This window comes from Carassius auratus, unplaced genomic scaffold, assembly GCF_003368295.1.
Source record: "Carassius auratus strain Wakin unplaced genomic scaffold, ASM336829v1 scaf_tig00216332, whole genome shotgun sequence".
Lineage (NCBI taxonomy): Eukaryota > Metazoa > Chordata > Actinopteri > Cypriniformes > Cyprinidae > Carassius > Carassius auratus.
In genome coordinates, this window is record NW_020528515.1 from 15,148 (window position 1) to 36,865 (window position 21,718).

General features: G+C 38.0%; 1 protein-coding gene across 10 annotated transcripts; it reads left to right on the forward strand.

Annotated features, from left to right (window-relative positions):
* The first annotated feature begins 65 nt into the window (after window positions 1–65).
* Window positions 66–20,920, forward strand: LOC113097589 (oxysterol-binding protein 1-like). 10 transcript variants are annotated; one of them, XM_026262843.1, is made up of 19 exons: window positions 66–218; window positions 1,130–1,300; window positions 5,974–6,182; window positions 6,266–6,422; window positions 7,757–7,868; window positions 8,006–8,204; window positions 10,074–10,188; window positions 10,360–10,423; window positions 11,818–11,985; window positions 12,064–12,309; window positions 12,386–12,506; window positions 13,435–13,538; window positions 13,841–13,936; window positions 14,100–14,287; window positions 15,048–15,298; window positions 15,397–15,435; window positions 16,265–16,312; window positions 16,998–17,036; window positions 18,406–20,920. In XM_026262843.1, exons 2-19 carry the CDS (start codon window positions 1,167–1,169, stop codon window positions 18,546–18,548), a joined length of 2,433 nt encoding a protein of 810 aa, XP_026118628.1. In that variant the 5' UTR covers window positions 66–218; window positions 1,130–1,166; the 3' UTR covers window positions 18,549–20,920. The 10 variants fall into 10 exon arrangements, with proteins under 10 accessions (XP_026118628.1, XP_026118630.1, XP_026118631.1 ...); XM_026262845.1 differs by having other exon boundaries at window positions 10,363–10,423; XM_026262844.1 differs by lacking the exon at window positions 66–218 and adding an exon at window positions 241–495.
* The last annotated feature ends 798 nt before the right edge of the window (window positions 20,921–21,718 follow it).

Consider the following 21,718-nt stretch of genomic DNA (forward strand, 5'->3'; position numbering starts at 1 on the left):
TTACACTCAAAAACAAACCCCATTTCGGCTGAAATCTCTTTAGCGAGTAAGTCTAATCATGCAGGCACATGCACTGCTCAGAATCAGGACGGTTTCTGTAATGTGTGAAGGGGGAAAGAGGTAATAATGTGACTTTTAAGCGAGTTTTGTGGAGTAACTCGCTCCTGTGATCTGCTGTCACTGACTTCCTTCTTCAGAGGGGATCATTGAGAGATCAGGTAAGAGCTGGCCAGCACCCACAACACACTTTAAACCCTTTCAGCACTGGGGATTTCAGATTTCCATGTCTTGTCATGTTGCTTTGCGTTATTCCCCCGAGGTTTCATCTGATGTTATGCACGAATTGACGGGATTTCTGTCATTCTAGCTTGAAGGTTAGCGCAGGCTACATGAGTTAGCTTCAGTTTGACACACATCCCCCGCTCGCTGACATTATTAAAGGACCTTTAGAGGATAAACGCGTATTTGAGAGGCCCACAGTTGATTTCTCATCACGTAAGTGTTGTATTTACTGAAATAATAGTGTTATTGACTTTCCGCGTCCGTGTCAGTTTCATTAGCCGTTAGCTGAATTAGCCGTCAAAGTCATTTTACGTTTATGCACATATTTATAAGCGAACATGGTTTTTTATTCAAACATTAAGATTATTTATATTGTCTACTTTGTCATTTAAACGTCGTTTGGATTCGTAGTTGTGTGTGAATGAGTCGTACATACAGGCCTAATCAATCTAAACAAAGTTTAAGATAGCCGGAGATATCTTTGTTTTCATTTATCGCGGTCGTAAACACTGCTGTTTAAAGAGTTTTGTTTTTATTCGGGTCTGTAAATGTCATGAAGTGTGTTCAGAGAGTGACACGTAGGCGAAACGAGCCCATGGACGTGATATGAACTGAGTGTAACACGTTTCAGTCTTTATGTGGAGGATTTGGGATGTGTTTCAAAACCTAGTGTGCTGTCAACCAACAACACACAACCCACAAAATGCTGTCTAGGAGGGGAACAACACAACTTGTGTGTTTATGTAAACATTTCAGGTGCCTTGGCTTATGAGTCTTGCCCTTACAGGTGTGAATCGCCCAGGTAAAGGTGTCAACTAACTGCTTAACCCTTTGTGTTCACCCCCAGACCCCCGTCAGACACTGTGAAGCCACGGGCCGTCCTGATGTCGGAGCCCAAAGCGCCCACCCCGGCCCCTGGGGACACCTATAAAGGCTGGCTCTTCAAATGGACTAATTACATAAAGGGATACCAAAGGCGCTGGTTCGTCCTGAGCAATGGCTTGCTGTCATACTACAGGTGAGTTTGTGCTGTGTTTTTGTTGTTTATCGACCTCCAGGGAGAAAAAAAAAAAAAACGAGTTGTCAGGAATTGTTTCTGTCAGACAACAGGTCTCCTAAAAGTTGATGGGAACGTCTTTTGGCCTAATGAACGTTTTGTGAGTCTGAACAAAGTGTTCTTTGGCCTTTCAGCAATATCTGAAAAGGTGCTAAGCTTTAGATGTTGAAATAACTTGATATTCTTGGATAAGGCAAGCATCTCTTTTGCTTTTCCTTATGCATATAAACTTTCTTGGTTTGGTTTGTGCTTTATTGATGATGTCTCATCAGACGACTTACTTAAATCCATTGGACTGGATGGGCCATTAATGCAATATTATTATAGTAGTTTTTAATTCATTTTTATACTAACTTTATTTTTACAAATAAAATAAAATGTAATTTTTTTTTACATTTTTAATGTTCTTTTGTCATTATTTTATGGCTCAAAAATATATTTAAATATTACTAGAATTTTTTTTGTTGTTGTCATTTTTGTAATGTACTTTTTTCTGTACTTATTATTAAATACCACTATTTAGGTTTAATTTTATTTCAGTTTTTATTTCATTTTCATTTAGTAATTTCAGTGCATCCACTTAAAATTAAATGTTGATTTGAACACTAACTGAAATAAGTTAAAGTTTTAATCTAATATTCATATTCATATACAAAACTGTTTTAATAGTTTTAGTTAATGATGATAACCCTAGGATGGAGGTATGTAAACGGGCAAAAAACTCAACATCTGGTGTTCGTCAGTCTGTAAGATGATGCCATTTTACGTAATTCGATTTGAGTGGGAGTTGATCTGGTGGTGAAGCCACATTCATCTCCTTGGGCTCTGTCAATTATTAATACTGCGTGAGAGAGCGCACGCATGTGTGTCTGTTTGCTCGTGCGATCCTCACTGTTTGCTCAACAGTTTGAGATGAGAGGATAACACATTGTTTAAAATCCACCCTTGTCATCTGATGTTCAAATATACGATAAAATAACAAGGTCCAACGCCTCAGCAGTTGGCTAGTGAAAGTGTGTGCTTTGTTTTTGACTGCTTTTTATGTTGTAATTGTTTCTTGAATACGAAAATGAATTCAGAATTCAGTTCGGGATGAACATGACCAAAAAATTATGTTTGTGGAATCGAAACATCCTATTTCCAAAATAAGTCACAAATGTATTTTATTTTATTTATTTTTTTTTTTTTGCTTATACAGTTGATTATTATTTGATAATCTAATGTAAATGCATACACCACCAGTGTTTGGGGGCAGTAAGACTATGAAAGGAATTAATACTTTTATTTAGCAAGGATGCAAAATGATCAAAAGTGTCATTGTTTATAATGCTGTTCTTCTGAACTTTCAATTAATCAGAGGACCCTGAAAAACGGAATCAGTTTTCACAAAAACAAGAAGCTGCACAACTGTTTTCAACAGTGATCATAATCAGAAATGTTTCTTGAGCAGCAAATCTGCATATTAGAGTGATTTCTGAAGACTGGTGTAATAATGCTGAAAATTAGCCTTGCATCGCAGGAATAAATTACATTTTGAAATGAATTCAAATAGAAAATACTTGTTTTAAATTGCAATAATATTTTTCAATATTACTGTATTTCTGATCAAATAAATGCATCCTTGGTGAGAATTAGAGGCTTTTATAAAAAACTTTTGGATGGTTGTGTATCCCAATTTAAACCAGAAATTCTGATCAAATTTGGCTTTGCATTCAATTTTAAAGTACTGAAAGGTCTTTGCAGTCCGAAATTTTCGTATGCGTTTTTCCGTATTTAACATCCTTTCTGATCAAAATGCATGATATGAATGCGAAAACACAGAAAATTTAACCTGATCTGAATTTTTTTTGTAACGGATCAAAGTTTCAGAGGCAGTGTGTAAACATGATTGTCGTATTTATTTTTCAACATACGAAAATTTCGGACTAATATTTCGGACTCAGTTTGCTATAAATAACTTGCTTTAAAAAATACTTCATTAAATGTTCGTCGTACAGTCTGTTACATATGCAACATTTAAATGCTGAATTTAAGTTGAACCTGAGATCTCAGTATAACAGGGTGTGGCAGACCTCACCGTAGCAATACGGTGTAAATGAAAGACACAAGTGCACATTGTCTTGTCCACCTCCACATGATTGGCTGAGCGAGTTTGGGTCACGTGACTGTCTTAACAGGTCACCTCTGTTCAGGAGGATCACACGCTCGCCTGAGGGCTTGATTTCTGCACTTCCTCTGCTCCTGCAGGCAGACCTCAGTGGTTTCTCATCGTGCGTGTAAAAGATTCATCAGGAAATGTAGAAGGCGAGTAAGAGATTTCACAGTTTCATGGGTTACAGGCTCAGGACTCTTGTGCCTCTGTGAAATCGCCTGGCATCGCTCTTGTGTCATGTCATAGCCCATCCAAACTGCTCTTGCCTCATTTTTTCCCGCGGAGTATAAAAACAAATCCTGGAACTGGTGATTCATCAGTGTTGGCAAATTACAGCTGGAGATGAAAACTGTTTATATATGAACTTCTGACAGTTTAACTGCTCCGTTTTATAAAATACAACAGCGTTATTTTTTACTATTATAGTATTTATAAATACTTTGAATTAGCTTTTATTATTCAGTTTTCAGTATCTAGTCTTAGTTGGATTTGGTAATGAACTTGGTACTTTTAAGGCCACTGACTGAATAACGTTGGTACTCTCGAGTACATGATTCAAGTTTTGGACTGCTGTCTTATTGAGATGAATGTGACACGTCGGGTTTGTATTGCAATAATAACTGTGAGTTGTCCTAGGCATGTTGCGCTAGCCATTGTACTATTCTTTGAAACGACATGGCAAGACTAGGAGTAACTGTCCTCTAAAACCATCAGGAATCAGGCGAGTAGTAGTAGTGTATGAATTCAGTTCTTGAGTTAAGTTGAGTAGTCAGTATAACACTCAAAACTTGACTCGTGTGAGGAATGAATTAATTTCTTTATGTAGCCTACGAACCGATTAGGTTGTGGGTCAGTTTGGAAGACAGTGAAAATGTTTTGTTTTTAGTACACCTCACCAAACCCACAGTACAAAATATTCAAAGAATCGTATAAAAACCAGCAAATCTTGAGCATATTATGTGTGACATTAGAACTATTTTGTTTAGTGTGTATAGCAAAATGTTAAAATTAACCTGTTAAGCTCAAATGCTATTTTGGGGATTTCCGTTTTCCATTTTCCTACTTAATTTAGAAACTTCCAATTCTTTCCTGCAATGGTGTAAACACCGAAATTTGGTATCATTTTAAAGGAAACCCTTTGAAATTACATAAAACACTGTTGAAATTGATAAAAATTACAATATATGCTGTCTGTGTTATAATAAATAGGGGAAAAAAACAAGGCCCTATTTTATTTGTATAAACTGAAGTTTGAAATAGTATAGCTCAGGCAATGAAGGGCCTAGCATCTTCAGACCTATTTTATGTGTTTCCAGCACATGTCAGCCAATAGAGGAAAAAGGAAATTTCTTTCTATCCTAATCTATGCAAAAGTTATTCCATTCCAACTGAAGGAAGGAATAATACTCTTTTTGTATACAATTTCTTCCTACAAAAATATGAAATGTTCCTTTACATACATGCAGATGGGAACCATATAAGATGGATAAATAATAATTTGCAATGAGGTGAGAAATTTTACATCGCGATTCTGTTGAAGATCATTCGATCTGTGATTGTCACACAATAAAATGATCTACATCATCAGATTCCTGAGAATGAGAGCTTTCTGGTGATATATGACTTGACTGTTTTGTGAAAAATATTTTAAATACACATTCTTATGAAAAATTATTCGCAATCGTTAGACGGAAATTTGTGGGGGGGGGGATATATTTCTTAGCTTAATTTGACTACTTTATGTATCATAAAACCCCAATTAATGTTATTCTTTGTAAAGAAAACACTCTAAGCTTTCAAATGAACCTATGTATAGTGCTGATACCATATAAGGAAGGCTTTGCAAATGAAACACAAACATTTTGCATGCTATTTTTAGACCCGGTACCTGGTCCGCAGAGTTGAAGGGTTAAGAGGTTTGGTTTTAGTTAACAATATGTATTTGCAATCGGAGTCTTGCAGCCTGTAGCTTTATATTTTGTACACGTTGTTTGTCATTTTAATGATGGATCTTGGAGATGGTTGGTTTGATTCATGGCTCAGAAATATTCATTGAGGTAAGTATTTTTCTGTGTATCTGTTAAGATCGTAAACATGAGGCTCTTTTCTAATCTGATACCAGATACTATGATAGCAGCAGTAACACGTCGTATCTTCTGTCACATAAATGCTCAAGAGTGAAAGAAACTCTACCCGAAGGCATTTCTCGAATGCTTGTCTTTCAGTGCTAATTCATGAATATTGCATCAGATGCCGAAAAACAGCTGTCAGAGTTTAATGAGAGCCTCATGAATGCTGCTCTAGCTTCACAGAAGCGGACTGTGACTAACATTATGAAATCTGAAACGCATCACATCCTGTTCTGTCCACCCGTTTAGCGATGATAAGCACTGTTTAAATCTAAAAGAGGATATAACTATGACTAAGTAAAGTGTTTTATCTTAAATACGTCATCTTATCTCAGTTCCCTTTGCTCTTGCAGGACCCAGGCGGAGATGGGTCACACATGTCGGGGCACCATAAACCTGGCCACAGCCAATATCGCGGTGGAAGACTCATGCAATTTCGTCATCTCCAATGGCGGCACGCAGACATATCACCTGAAGGCCAGCTCGGAGGTGGAGCGGCAGCGGTGGATCACAGCACTGGAGCTGGCCAAAGCCAAAGCTTTCCGCATGCAGGCTGAGTCGGGTCAGTTGGAAAGCAAAACCACATTTAAGAAAAGCACTTTGTGGTTTCTGTTTCACGGTTTTCGTTCCTCTTTTTTCCTGCAGATGACTCCGGGGATGACTCCACTTCTCCTGGAGGAGGTCAGGGCTCAGGCTCACGCAACTCAGAGGTGCAGTCCACCCTCCGGACGCTGGGCAGCAAGGTGGAGGATCTCAGCACCTGCAATGACCTCATCGCCAAACACGGCTCTGCACTTCAGCGGTCAGTCCACCTTTCTGCAACAGACTGGACACACTTGACTAAATCTATTGTAGAGGTGCACAATATATATCGGCCGATGATTAAGTATATAAACTTAGTATAACGCGTTGATATGATTCTTTAGGGTCTTAATAAAAAGTCTAACAGTTTGGTTAAAATTTCTCAATGGTAGTGTAAAACACCCTTTTTTCCCTGTCAAAACCAGCTATATTCAAAGCAAGCCGTTTTGTAGCATTTTCCTTTAAATACTAATGAGCTCTGCTGACTCCGCCCCTCTCTTCCGAGCTGCTCTCTGAGGGACTGTTTACTTTAGCCGCATTCATTGTGAAACTTGCTAATTAGCACATTATTAGGAAAGACAATTTGCAAAGATTCATTAAAAAAACATATACTCCATTCTTCTGGAGGTGAAGCTGGATCACAAATAATTTGTGCGAACATAGATGCATTTATGTAGATTGGGGCGCATTCCCTTAAAAAACAAAGGTAATCCACTGCGTCTTCAGCGGCTCAGATGTCGGGAGTAAATGATGACTGCTTTGTTCATTATTACATCCAACAATAGAACACCTCAATCGCTAATGACACTCTTGATGACAGTCAATCAGGGGTCTCCGGTAAAACACCAGTCCAGTCTGTGCTGAAATGCCACTGTCAATCAAACAATCGTGGGAGGGGCCTGGCTGCATCTGAAATCGTCTCGATTTGAGGAAGGGGAAATGATTTAACGAGATTAAAAAAAAAAAAAACACTGGTTTGGATTTTTATCATTCTAGGGTGTTTGTGTACACACACTGCCAACACACATTTCAGTTCAAACTACTCGTAAAATTGCATGTAGCATCTGATTAACCCTTTAAGACTTTACTGTTATTCTTAAAAGTGGAAAACGGTTATAGTCAAGAAAAACTATGTGTCTAAATTAAATTCATTTAACGTTTATTTGTATAGCGCTTTTCACCATACCAATTGTTGCAAAGCAGCTTTACAGGAAGTTAAGTTTCTACAATCTATTCTGTACTAGCTTGTCAGTGGTGACTATGTCGAATTGATGTACATACGGCAGAAATGAGACAATGAACCTTATTAACAGCAGTGATTATATGTTGCAATCAAACCTGTAGCAAAATGTGGTAGTTTATGTTGTTTCAGGGTTGGCATCATCTGAGGTCCTCTGAGGGGTTTGCATCATCTCTTCTCAGGTGTTCGGTCATCTCAGGTCTTTGTAAGGGCTGGATCCAGACTGAAGCTTGTGTAAATCCTAGGTACCATGGGATGTCAAACCTTAGGTTTTGCCCTCAGATTCTGAAGTAGTTTCTTATGCTTTCTTTCAGGTCCTTGTCTGAGCTGGAGGGAGTTCGGCTGGGAGGAGAGACGAGTGAAAAGATTCGGCAGGTGACGGAGCGAGCCACTCTCTTCCGCATCACCTCCAACGCCATGATCAACGTAAGACCTCCGAGCAAATCATCTGCTTTAGGGAAAAAGCAACTCACTGCCTTATTCACTAGTGGTTGTTTGTTTACAGCACACAGAAACCACAGTTAAACGTATTGTTAACGATTCTTTAATAATCTGATCCCCAGGCCTGCCGGGACTTCCTGGCGTTGGCCCAGGCTCACAGTAAGCGCTGGCAGAAAGCCCTGCAGGCCGAGAGAGAGCAGAGAGTGAGACTGGAGGAGACGCTGGAGCAGCTCGCCAAACAACACAACCATCTGGAGAGAGCCTTCAGAGGAGCCACCGTACTGCCTTCATCCAAGAGCAACCCTGCCATAGACAGCAAAGGTGAAGCACGGCTGACGCAGAAAGACTGGGTGCTGCAAAATTATATAGAGACTAATATATAAACACAGATTTCTAATGCATGGTAGCAGCTCCTGGAAGTTCCGGGAGTCTCCCGCATATTGAAAGCGGCTCCCTGAGACCCGCAAATTAGTTAAAATCTCCCGGAATCTAGACCGAGCGAGCAAAACCACGCATGCGAAACAGATACTGTGTTTCAAACCGTGTAGCGCGAGCACGGCAGAGAGGGAGAGGGAGCGAGAGACCTTGCGTGTGTGTGCTAATGTGCGTGTGTGCGAAGCGCATGTCAGACAGAGAGCATCCTGATTGGCCTGTTTCTGCAAATCAACCAATCAATTGTCAGTGTGGGCGGGCTTTTATCTCTTCTCCCGAACAAAATTAATCAGTTATGTCTATCTAGAAACAGGAGCACCATGGCAGACGGAAAGTGCCACAAAAAAAATAAAATAAAAAAAAGTACAAGACACATTTTACGGCAGACTACACGAAAGTGTTCTTATAGATGTAAAACATAATGACAGTCTTGCTCAAGCATTGCCCATGGGAGGTTAAATGATTGCAAAAGGCATGTTGAGGTGAGTTGGCAAGTTTCATTTCATCTGCATATTATTCAGGCTAGTTGCCAAGGCTACATGAAAACAACAAACTCTTTAGACCTGTTTAAAGTTGCAATGGAAAATAAATAAAAGCAGTTGTATAAATTGTATAAGCAGATTATATAAATAGTAAAAGTAATCTAAATATTTAAACATAATTGACGAATAATTACATAGGCCTATAGTTTATAGAAATAATATTTTATGCTAGGCCTATATCTTTTAGGGACCACAACATGTTAGGGAGGCTAAGCGCAGGGAAGTTCTCCCATTCAGATAGGCAAAGTCTCACTGAGAAGGTGACTACAGCTGAGATGTATTTCCTTCCTTCTTTCGGGATACCTCCCTGAAATGACTTTTTGCAGGTTGGGATGTCTGTGGTAGTTGCACACAACAATGAAAAAAAAGACAAGTAGTGGTTTCGAACTCCCCAATTAATGACTTTTCTAAGCTAATCTTTTTCAATGAATCTGTCAGTTGTTTTACAAATCAGTTTTTAACACAGCACACAATTTTCACTAAATATAGGCAATTAATAATAAGATTTAATCTTTTCAATTTTGTTATACAAATATAGCACTATATGGTAATAAACATCAGTAAGTATCTAAATTCACACAACCATTTAGAAGGGTTGAATGTTTCTTCTGAACTTCTTCCTGTGATGCAAATCTGAATATTTTGGCATTATTACTCAGAAATCAGAATTGGGAATCATTCTAATATATAAATTTGCTTGCTTAAGAAACAATTATTATTAATTATTATTATGCTGCTTCATATTTTGGTTGGCACTTTTTTTGATAGACTTTTTTAAGAATTCTGTAACATTATACATGTCTTAATGGCACTTTTGCTCTATGCTTGCTTGCTTAATAGAAGTATAATTTTTTTCAAAAAGTATCAATTTGATACAGTAGTGTGTTTTACAATTTAAATAACTAAATAAAAAAAAAAGAAAATTGGTAATGCAATTTGTCATTAAATCAGATTTTTGAATCCGTTTGAATTGTACAAGTTTGAACTGATTTAAAATACTTTTTTATTCTTTCATAAACATACCGGCTAATTTAAAAGTTGCAGTGAAACCTTTGGAATGTTCAAAGTATTCTTTATTTTTCAAATTGGCATCCAATTCCTTGTAAATTTTGATCGTTCTAACTAATTTCTGTTTTAAAAAAAAATCTGTTTAGTCATACATTTGAATACTGATTTCCTGTATATAAAGCATACTTCTTCTTTCTCTGTCCTGTAGGCCCAGTTCCAGTAAAAGGGGACGTCAGTGACGAGGACGAGGAGAATGAATTCTTTGATGCATGCGAGGACGTTCAAGAGTTTATCACTGTACCAGCAGACCCCAAATATCACAGGTCTGTATTCACTGCCTCGCTCCTGTCGTTTAACTTTTACCTCTCTGTCCCTTAACTCTCTTCTGATATGAGTGTTACTGGACCTAAGTGTGTGTATCCTCTTTCTTCCCTTCCCGTTCCTTATCTCTCTCACTCTCTGGCTCTCTCATACGCTCTTTCTATTTCTCTCAGGAGATCCGGCAGCAATGTCAGTGGAATCAGTAGTGAGCTGGGAATGGACGACGGGACGACGTCGGTAAGGCGTTTATGTACACTGGCAGAATAATTACTTTAATAATGATTTTAAAAGAAGTCTCTTAAAGGGGGGGGGTGAAATGCTATTTCATGCATACTGAGTTTTTTACACTGTTAAAGAGTTGGATTCCCATGCTAAACATGGACAAAGTTTCAAAAATTAATTTGTACGTTTGAAGGAGTATTTCTGTTCCAAAAATACTCCTTCCAGTTTGTCACAAGTTTCGGAAAGTTTTTTTTCGAGTATGGCTCTGTGTGACGTTAGATGGAGCGGAATTTCCTTATATGGGTCCTAAGGGCACTTCTGCCGGAAGAGCGCGCTCCCGTATAGCAGAGCACTGAGAGCACAACAGACTTCACTGATCAGAGCGAGAGCGTCGCGAAATGTCACAAAAGGAGTGTGTTTTTGGTTGCCAGGGCAAGACAACCCTGCACAGATTACCAAAAAAAAACAGCGTTAAGGGACCAGTGGATGGAGTTTATTTTTACAGAGCATCAACGGAGTTGTGCAAGTGTTTGTGTTTGTTCTTTGCATTTTGAAGATGCTTGTTTTACAAACAAGGCCCAGTTTGACGCCGGGTTTGCACATCGTTTATTTCTTAAGGATAATGCAATCCCAACGAAAAAGGGTCACAATTGTGTGTTGGAACCACAGACGGTGAGTAAAACTGCTTCAAATATCTCTGCCTCCTTGTTAGTGCGTCCGCCTCCCATCGGAGACCCGGGTTCGAGCCCCGCTCGGAGCGAGTCGTTGCTGCTGCTGCTTTCGTTCAGTTTCAGCCTCTGGATCTGATTCTGGATCATAAATAAACGGCTGAATCTGACTGTAAGCCATGGTTTGTTTTGGATGATGTTTTTTCCCTCACGATAATGTCACAGCTTCCACATGCTCTCAACGCAAAAGCCTACTGGCGCTCGTGATTCTTTAGCTCCGCCCACACGTCACGCCTCCAGCCGGTCGTGTTTTTCCCGGGAAAAATCGGTACAGACTATCTTTCTCTTATGAATATAATAAAACTAAAGACTTTTTGGAGTTATGAAGGATGCAGTACTACTCTATAGGTACTCAAGATTAACAGGATATTGAGTGAAAACGAGCATTTCACCCCCCCTTTAAGCTCACCAAAGCTCAATTATTTGACCAATAATAGAGTAAAAATAGTAATGTTATGAAATATTACTACAGTTCAAAAACATGATTTTTTAAATATTTCTTGAGCAGCAAATCAGCATATTAGAAGGATTTCACTGTTTTCACTTTATTTTTGGATCAAATAAATGTAGCTTTGATGAGCATAAGAGATGATTTTCAACAACATAAAAAAATTTTGCACACCATTTAAATATATATATATATAAACATATTGATGAATGTTTTTTTTTAATCTTTCACAGCTAGATGAGCAGTCTCTGGGGTCCAATCCCGAATCTCCACAGTCCCGGGAAGTAGTGCCTGTGAGAAAGAGGCGGAGCCGAATCCCAGATAAACCAAATTACTCTCTCAATCTATGGAGCATCATGAAGAACTGTATCGGAAAAGAGCTCTCCAAAATCCCTATGCCTGTAGGCCTATCCATATCTTTACAAGAATCCCAACCAGCCCAGATTCATTTGTTTTCAACACATCCTTTCTTTTCACAGGTGAACTTCAACGAGCCCCTGTCTATGCTGCAGCGTCTCTCTGAGGATCTGGAGTACTACGAGCTGCTGGACCGGGGCGCCAAGTGCCAAAGCTCCCTTGAGCAGATGTGCTACGTAGCAGCTTTCACCGTGTCCTCTTACTCCACCACAGTTCACCGCACGGGCAAACCCTTCAACCCTCTGCTGGGCGAGACATTCGAGCTAGACCGGGGGCAGGAGAGCGGCTACAGGTCCCTCTGTGAGCAGGTGAGCCTTTGTTTATCTTGAGATAGATGAGTTGTGTATGATATTAATCTGTTCTTCTTCCCATCTCTGTCTTCAGGTAAGTCATCATCCTCCGGCTGCGGCACATCACGCGATCTCCGAGCGAGGCTGGACCCTGAGACAGGAGATCGCCCTGGCCAGCAAGTTCAGGGGAAAATATCTCTCCATCATGCCCCTGGGTAACTATTCATCCTATTTTGAGCCTTATTACAATGTTCAAGTTTGTAAAATAACATGCAGCTTTTTCATTCAGGGAAGAGTTGGTCTCATTAGTTCCTTTTCTGAAAAACAGCATTTAAAACAATATGTGTAATGCAAAAAAGCCCAGTAGAAACAACAGTTTTTGGACGCTTTCACTAGCTATGAACATGTTCAACTAACATTTCACAAACACAGAGTGTCACAATATGGTTGATCTTTATTTTTAACAGTAGCAGTTTCAACAGTAACAGCTGTTTAAAATTTTTTATTTTAAAATAAAAAAAAAACATAACTGAAAATGAAACTAAATGTTTTGCCTTTAGAGTGTGCCAGTGCTGTATTTAAAACAGATAAGCCATGTGATATTTTATTTAATGCAACAACATTTTTTAATTGTTTTTTTTTTTATTCACATTTTTAATTGTGACTTAAATATCCAAATACTTTTTTGATATGCCCATTTAAATAGCTGCCCAAACTAGGTTTAGTGATTCGACGATAAGCTAATAATGAATGAAAACATAAACATTTTAAATTAAAATGTATACATTATTTAAAATGAAAACTTTCAATTTAAAACACTAAAAGAAATAATTAGATATTAAATAGAAATGTTTTATTTATGTCATGTAACTATTAACCAACATCAGAGAACTGTAAATGCATCTTTACATTTTTTAAGTATTAAATTCAAATCTCTTGAAAGGCATTTAAATTAAATATTCAAAATCAAAGGGGTTCGACTGACCAAAAAAAAAGAAAAAAAGTAAAAAGGTTGGAATCCCTGCTTTAATGTATTCGTATATTCATATTAAAAAATGAATATTACAATGTCATATGCTTACATTCATGTTTTTAAGCAAGAGCTTTCAAGTTCTTTTTGAACTGCTTGTTTGTTTGCTCCAGGTTCAATTCATTGTATCTTTGAGAAGAGTAACAATCACTACACCTGGAAGAAAGTCACAACCACAGTGCACAATATCATTGTCGGGAAACTCTGGATAGATCAGGTCAGAATACACGCTACTTATTTACATATTTACATATTTTCATATAATCAGCATCAGTGTGTCTGGGTATAAAATGAACTGATGGACTTGTTAGTGGACAATGGTACATGTCACTTGCTTATGTAATTTAAATTATATTATGTAAATAACATGATTGTCACCCAGTTTTCTTGAGCATTAATTTTTTTCTGGTTTTGCAAATCACATTTGCATTATACAAATGCAGCCCTTTAATTACTTAAATATCTGTAGTGGATCATTTTATTCATAAGTGATATTGGTGTGTCTCTCTCTGAATTCAGTCGGGAGAAATAGATGTTGTGAACCACAGAACAGGGGACCGCTGTCATCTCAAGTTCGCGCCGTACAGCTACTTCTCCCGAGACGTGGCCAGAAAGGTGAGTCAGCAGCCGTTTCACTGACTTCTGTCTCCCAGAATGCAGACGTGTCAGTTTTTTCCCCTTTTATTCGTCACCCTTTGCATCTTTTGATGTTCTTTTTGCCCATTCTGTATTTTTTGTCCGCTTTCGCTTCCTTCTTGTGCAATGCCTCTCTCTGTAGGTCACGGGGGTGGTGACGGATAAGGACGGGAAAGCACACTATGTTCTGTCTGGGACGTGGGACGAGAAGATGGAATGCTCTCGTGTGATGCAGAGCAGCAGAGGGGGAGAGAACGGCACCGACGGGCGACAGAAAACCGTCTATCAGACGCTCAAAGCCAAAGAGCTGTGGAGGAAGACACCGCTGCCGTAAGAAATTCCCTGACACGTACAATATTTCCCAAGTTCAAGCTCAGTCGACAGCATTTGAGCCTCGATTTCTTTAAAAAAGCCAAAAAGAACAGTAGCAGTAACAAAAGAGGTGAATGAGCCACTCTGTAAATGTTCAGTCATAGAACCACAAAACATTTTCAGTTATATTTAATATATATAAGACTAATTAATAAATCTGTTTTGAGTTCCCCTTTTTATTTTGTGCTGTTTTGAAAGCAAAGAAATTAAGACATCAGTAGTGAAATGTTTGATGTTCTTTCTAATTAATTTATTATTAGTAGTAGTATTATTATAATACTGCTTTTTTACTGTAGTATTATTGCAAATTATATTTATTTTTATTGTTATTATTGTATGCTCATATTTCTGGTGAATTTAGTGCATTCTAAAATTATAGGCTTCTCATTTCTGCTTTAAAATCCTCCATAAATTGGTCCCACACATTTCAGTTGTGTCTCATTGTAATCTTTTGACTTTTTCAAGAAAACAAGGTTTGGTTTTCAACAGTATGCCACAAATCCTGTCAGTTTAATTTGTACTGATCCTGGAATAGACCTTTAATTAAAGAATGTTAATTAGAGTGCATGACACGATTATTCATGAGTAGTTGGAGCTGTGGCTTAGTGTTTAGTGAATGTTCTCTGGCACATCGTGTTTTGGTGCTCAAGTGAGAATTCGACTGGAATTTCTCAATCTCTCCATAATTTCCTGTCCTTTCTCTCTCTGTACTTTGTAGGGAAGGTGCTGAAAACATGTACTACTTCTCGACCCTGGCGTTGACATTGAATGAGCCGGAGGAGGGTGTAGCTCCCACGGACAGCCGGAGGCGGCCGGATCAGCGTCTGATGGAGCAGGGCCGCTGGGAAGAAGCCAACGCTGAGAAACAAAGACTGGAGGAGAAGCAGCGCACCGTCCGCCGAGAGAGGGAGAGAGAGGCCAACCACAACGGCAGCCCTGCAGAAGAAGTTAAGGAGCCAGCGGACAAGGGTAAAGTGTCCTTTTATTTGTCATTCAGCTCGTCTCCTCGTTTCCTCCGCCTTCTCGGCGTCTCTCGTTCACTCCTCTGTCTCTGTCTTTCACTCAAGCTCTCATTGAGGACTCCATATCTGACTCCCCACTAAAAAGCAAGTACTCCTGTTCTACTACCTTTTCTTTCCTATTTTTAATTGTCGTCTTCTGCGTTTTCTCCCATCTTACACACGCATGCATGCAGACAATGTAATAGTGCTTATTTGCATGACATTAAAGGAATAGTTCACCAAAAAATTTAAATCTTTGTCATTTTCTTCCAAATCCAAGAATTTTCTTGCGTCTAGCTTTTCCACAAAATCAGTGAAAGGGACTTAAACTTGAAATCTTTAAGCAGTGTTATATTTATTCACCTAATATATCATAAAGGTATATTTCTTTTATTTATTATTTTATTATTATTACTGTATTTTCAGAGTAGTAAGTGGTTTTTAAGTTTCTTTTTTTATTTTAAAGTTTCAGTTTTGTATATTTTTGTTAATAGTGATTTTTTTTTTCATTTTAGTACTTGCCTTGACAACTCACTGACATTTTAAGTTTTATGTTTTGTTTTCTTTTATTTTAGTTAACATTTATTTTATTTCAATTAATATACAAGTTTTAATAGTTTTAGATGATTCCTAAAAACTTGGCTCCAAAATGATAACCAAGTACCATAAAAGTAGTAACACACCTGTTTTGTAATACTTTGGTGTCTATGATCCACGTATGCAAAAAAGTGCCATATTGAGGTTTAGAACGACATAAGTGTGAGTAAATCATGACAGGATTTTTATTTTGGGGTGAACTGTCTCTTTAATATCCAGGATCACTTTCCCTGCCTCCATTATGCCATTCACTCATTGTATTCTTTCTTTTTTGTTTTTGCCTTAATTTGCACCCCCCTTTTAAATTTTTGGCTGCTCGTCTCTCAACTCTGATCAGCCGAAGAAGTCGAGATTGCCAGTGAGCCCTCTGAGACCACTTACAAAAGCAAGTACCATCCCATCCCTCTCTCCTAATCAGTCTGTCTCTCACATTTATCATCTAATCATCTTCACTTTCCATCTGTCTGTCCCTCCGTCAGCTGACACAGATGAAACTTCTTCTGATCTTTCACTATCAAGCAAGTAGCAGAATCAGCACAGACTATAGCTGTATAGTGTAGTTTAGTCGTTTTATACTTGATTTGGTTGCTTAGTCCTGAGTTCGATCTCACCCCTGAAGTTTTTCTTTTCTGATTGTGTTTTGCTGCATTCACATCGTCAATATTAACATAATTGCTAGAGTCAAGAAATACAACAATTATAAATCATACTTGAGTCCGTGTGAACTCTATCCTAGATCACTTTTTTTTTAGGAGATTCAGGAGTGAAAAAACTCTATTGAACTCTCATGACTGTCATTCAATAGAAACCAGACAATTATTAGTCTTGGTTCTTATTTAAATGTATTCTTTTGTCATACATGTTTAATTAGATGCCAGTGTGTGTATTTTTCTTCCACTAGTGGGCAGTGTGAAGGCATAAACTAGGAGTATATACAATATCAATTACAGAGACTACAGTCAGTGTAGACTTTAATTTCTTCAGTTCACTCCTCCCATGCATGCTAACCTCTCTCTCACTCCTCTTCTCTTTGCCCGCATCCCTCGATCTTCATCTGTGTGCTTCTGCAGCTGAAACACTGCACGGCTCACACCCACCTGCATACTCAAGCAAGTACCACACACTCGCTCACATCACACAGAGACACATACAAAACCAGTGTTCGTAATGAAGTGTAATTATGTCATTGTAATTGAGTGGAAATTGAGTTGTTAGAGCTAAATTTTTACAGCTTAATTGGGTCATATTATACATTATACAGCATTATACTTTTTTGCTTATAAGCACAAGATCCACAATTCATGTTTATGTAGTTATAATATGACTTTCTTAACTATTGCAAACATACAGCGTATGCATTGGTTATCACAGAAAACTACACATTAACATGCGCTTCCACTTTAACTTTGTGCATTTGTGAGCTGATGGATGAGACCCTCACTGTCTCGTTATCTGCTCTATGTCGCTCTAGTGGAGGGTCCTTATGGAGCTCCAGTCAAAAGCAAGTAACATCCACCCAAAACCCTTCCAGCCCCTCCATTACTCACATCTGATAGAGCTAGGCGGTATGATAAAGCAGAAAACTGTACTTGAACAATTAAATTGACTTGCTACTCACATTGAGTGTGAACGTGTAAGATTTTTGCACACCTGATTTTGCACACCTGTGCTTTAATAAAATCTAATTTAATATTTAAAAATAAATGTACTTTGGCTAATAAAATTAAATATTAAAAGAAAAAAATATATGTATGAAATTTTTTTTTTTAAATATATATTTGAGTTAGACAGTAATGTTATGTTCTTATGTAATTATTCACATCATATTAAGTTTTACTTTATTTTACCAAAGTCCTTGTTACAGTGCAATTATGTATTTAGGTAGCGAGTTATATTAATTAACTGCATGTATTTACTATATGGTTAGAGTTAGGATGAGCGTTTGGTTTCATGTTAGTTGCATGTAATCATGAATAATTTATTGTTATTACTATAGTAAGTACACAATGTGTAACAAGGACACTGTAAAAGAAAATTGTTATTAATATTTAATATATACTACCTAGATATTATATTTTATGTGGCTCATTTTCCAGCAAAAATAACTGGGACTGTGATATAAAATGCTGGTCATGCCGCCCACCTCTAAACTTTACCAATATTTTTTCCTTTATTTGCTTTATTCTTCTTCCCGAGTTGTCCATGTGCCTCTCTTAGCTGCTGTTTATCAGCCTGTTGAGTGAATATAGAAAGCGAGACATGTTGAATCAGAGACTGTAGCTGATTGTTTAAGAAGTATAGATTTAATAGTTTAGTCAGCATTTGTTTTGTAAGCTCCAGGCTGTATTTGAAATGGTTTCTAATATCTTTGTAGAAAAGGGCTCTATTGAGTTACTAGCATCCTCATATATGTTCTGTTCTCTAATTAAGTGACTGTTTGTTTGCTTTTGTATGTACGTGTCCGCTTTGTTCGATCAGGTGGTCACCAGGACAATTACAAGCCCATGTGGTTCGAGCGGCAGGTCGACCCGATGACAGGAGAGCCCACGCACATCTACAGAGGAGGATACTGGGAAGCTAAGGAGCAAGGCAACTGGGACTCCTGCCCGGATATCTTCTGATCCCAGTCACACACATGCCCCAAGATGTCTTCACTGTCCCGATTCCCGGAAGATAACAAACAAATGAAAGCTCAGTCAGCTGCCCCTTCTCTTTTCCCGTATCGTAGTATATCAAGATGCGTGTCCTCTCTTTCGCCAGCCGTGCTCCACTCAGTGGACAGTAAGGGACACCGAATTGGACACCACCATTTACCGTGTGTCTCTCTGTTCTCCTCGTGTTCACGGGATTATTAGAGAATAGGGTTCACCATTCAGTAAACGCTAACGTTAGGAAAACATATCCTTTCCCGCTCCACAAATCTTCCTCAAGCTGTGGACGTCATATCCTTAAACATCTGGGGGATATGAAGGCTTGTTTGTGTGTGTGTGTGTGTGTGTGTGTGTGTGTGTGTGTGTGTGTGTGAATGAGTTCAGAGAAGCGCTGTAGTGCTCTTTCTTTTCATTGAGCATGTTTGTGTGAAAGATGAAGTTTAAGAGCTCGCCTTGGTTTGTGGTTTTTAAAGGAATGGTTTGCGTAAATATGAAAGCTCTGTCATTGTTTACTCACCACCTTATTTCTTTTGCAAAACAAATATGTTTGTGCACGACATGTCAAGCACTAAAAAGTATGATAAAAGTACCATTAAAGTGCGATTTGAGGAGCTATGTTCCTACTCAATTTATACAATAGCTTTCTGTGAGGAGTTCTCAAATTGTTTGAACGCCAGTTGCGACAAAATAGTCAAACTGCACCATTTTTTAAAACTCTAATCAAATTTAATATCAGAGCTCTCACGTATTAGAAGATTATCAGTAAATTGCACTCTTTTCATTCACACTAAGTCAATGCATTACTTCATATATAACAAACAAGTCATATGCATCACTTTTATGGTGGTTTTAAGGCGTTAGTTTGGTCCCTTTTGGAGTTTGACAGCCTATAAACTGTTCTACAGAAGAAAAACACCATCAAAAAGTATAATGAAAGTAGAGATTTGAGATGTTATATTCTTTCTGAATCTACTATACAGTGCATAAATTTTTTTTTTACGATTTCAGAGCTTCGGCAGATTTGGAAGATTGTCCGTGAATAAATCATTCTTTTCTGTCAATAAGCAATCATATTACTTGAAATGTAACTCAAAAGTCACATGCATCAATTTCATTGTGCTTTTCAGTCTTTTTTTTTTTTTTTTTTTTGGGTCCTTTTTGGACCTTGACAGACTATAACCTGTTGTTCAAAAAAACAAAAAAACATTATTTATAATGAAAGTAGGCTAAGTCATTTGTGAAGCTATATTACAAGTCTCCTAGTTTTATGCAAGTTTTCTTTATCTGTTCAAATTGGCATGATAATTATAAAACGCAATAATCAATAGCATTTTGGAGTCGATGACCATCAAACCACACAATTTCCTCCCAAATGAATGTCGGACCTTTAACAGAAGAAAATATTTTCAGTGAATAACAATGTAAATTCCAGACTTTTCACATTACTTGAAATACAACGCACAATTTGTATGCATTACTTTCATGGTGCCTTTAAGTCATTATTTTGTCTCTTTATAAATAAAAAAAATACAAATAAACAATGTGGGTTTGAATGACCCGAGGGTGAGTAAACAATGGCATCATTTTCATTTTTGCTTGAACTGTTCTTTTGGCTCCCATCACAACTGTACAGTCCTCTCGATCCATTTTGATCTTCTTAATAACACCTGAAAAAATTTAAATCTCTTAAAATGACTAACCAGTTGTCCAAAGCATGTTTGTTTCTAGCCTCCAGAACAGCAGATTGTGCTGTTATAAGCAGGAGAGCCATGTAAAGAACTCGATGTTAGCTGCACTGCTCGAGTTTAGCTTCAGTGTTTCAAACTGACAAGTCGCTGTGATGTGAAGGTTTCGCCTTCATCCTGGGCACAGATGCATTATGGGCCTCTCCTGCTCTCGTGGAAAGGGGTGAAAAGAGGGACGGTGTCCACAACCTGAGGCGCTCGAGTGTGTGTGTGTGTGTGTGTGTGTGTGTGTGTGTGTGTGTGTGTGTGTGTGTGTGTGTGTGTTCAGATGAACACGTGAGGTCAAGGGAGTCTCAAACCTATGTGTGTATGTGTGTGATCATGAGTGATGTATTTGGGGTTTGTTGAATATTCCAGTGAAACAAAAGAGAAAAATTGCATTTTATTTTCAAGTGTACTTAAAGACATGCGTGGGAAAATAAAGCAAAGTTACAGCAACGCAAAAACATTGCGGATACTTGTGTATATATATCAAATAATAAAGTAAAATATTCATACTATTAATACCAATTCTTCTTCTGCTGACACTGACAGTTAGAGTTATAATCATGATGGTAATTTTGATGTAGTTTGAGGGTTCAGCACAATTATTTGTATTTTTTTTATACAAAGCGCAGTTGTTCTTTCTTCATGTCAAAGACAAAACATTTTGCTCGATGTCCTTCAAGGGATACAGACTAATGGAAATGTTATATTTGTGTACATCTATCCCATCATCCAGTTCTGTTAAAACTGCGGTTTCAGTCTGAATTCACAGTTGTACTGCTGTTTGTAATAACTACAGATTCTATTTTCTTTGTTTGCAGTCTTTGTACAACTGTAGAACTTCTTTTTTTCATTGATTTCTTTCCTTTGACTGTCATTCCTGACAGTTTTCCTCACTAACGCTGGTTGGCATCGTTTTTTTTGTTTGTCCTGTTGGTGTTGTCCCTCTCTTGGCCTCTGATCATTGTGTTGCAGCACAGAATTGCTCTTGACTGCCGTCATGGTGCAGATGATGGTGTAATAAAAGCTGGTTTGAAAAGGAAATGATCAAAAGAAAACAGCCTGTCATGCCTGTCTTTTTGTATTTTCACTTTTTGCATAATTTGCAAGTAGAGAGTATGGCTGAAATGCAGTTGATAAGCAGTAAGTTTCAGTTTCCTGTCTTTGCTCTGGATGACAAGCAGGTTTAGTGTGCACTGCATACCGTTTATTATTCCCTTCCAAAAATCTTAAGTTTCTATTTCCCAGCTGTGAGCTTTTCTAAGGAGGCGTGTCTCGAAATATTCATTTTAAAAAGAACTCGCTCTCACTATAACTCACTATAGGTCAACAACCAGATCACTGCAGGAAACTTGGAGGACCAGTCTTCACCATACAAGGTAAAAATTAAGACATTTGTGTTTTCCACAA

Excerpts from the sequence above, each read along its gene's own strand:
- LOC113097589 (XM_026262843.1), top strand. The coding sequence starts at position 1,167 with ATGTCGGAGCCCAAAGCGCCCACCCCGGCCCCTGGGGACACCTATAAA. Across the intron at positions 12,310-12,385 it reads ACAGGTCCCTCTGTGAGCAG|GTAAGTCATCATCCTCCGGC; the intron begins GTGAGCCTTTGT and ends CTCTGTCTTCAG. Across the intron at positions 16,313-16,997 it reads CTCTGAGACCACTTACAAAA|CTGAAACACTGCACGGCTCA; the intron begins GCAAGTACCATC and ends GTGCTTCTGCAG.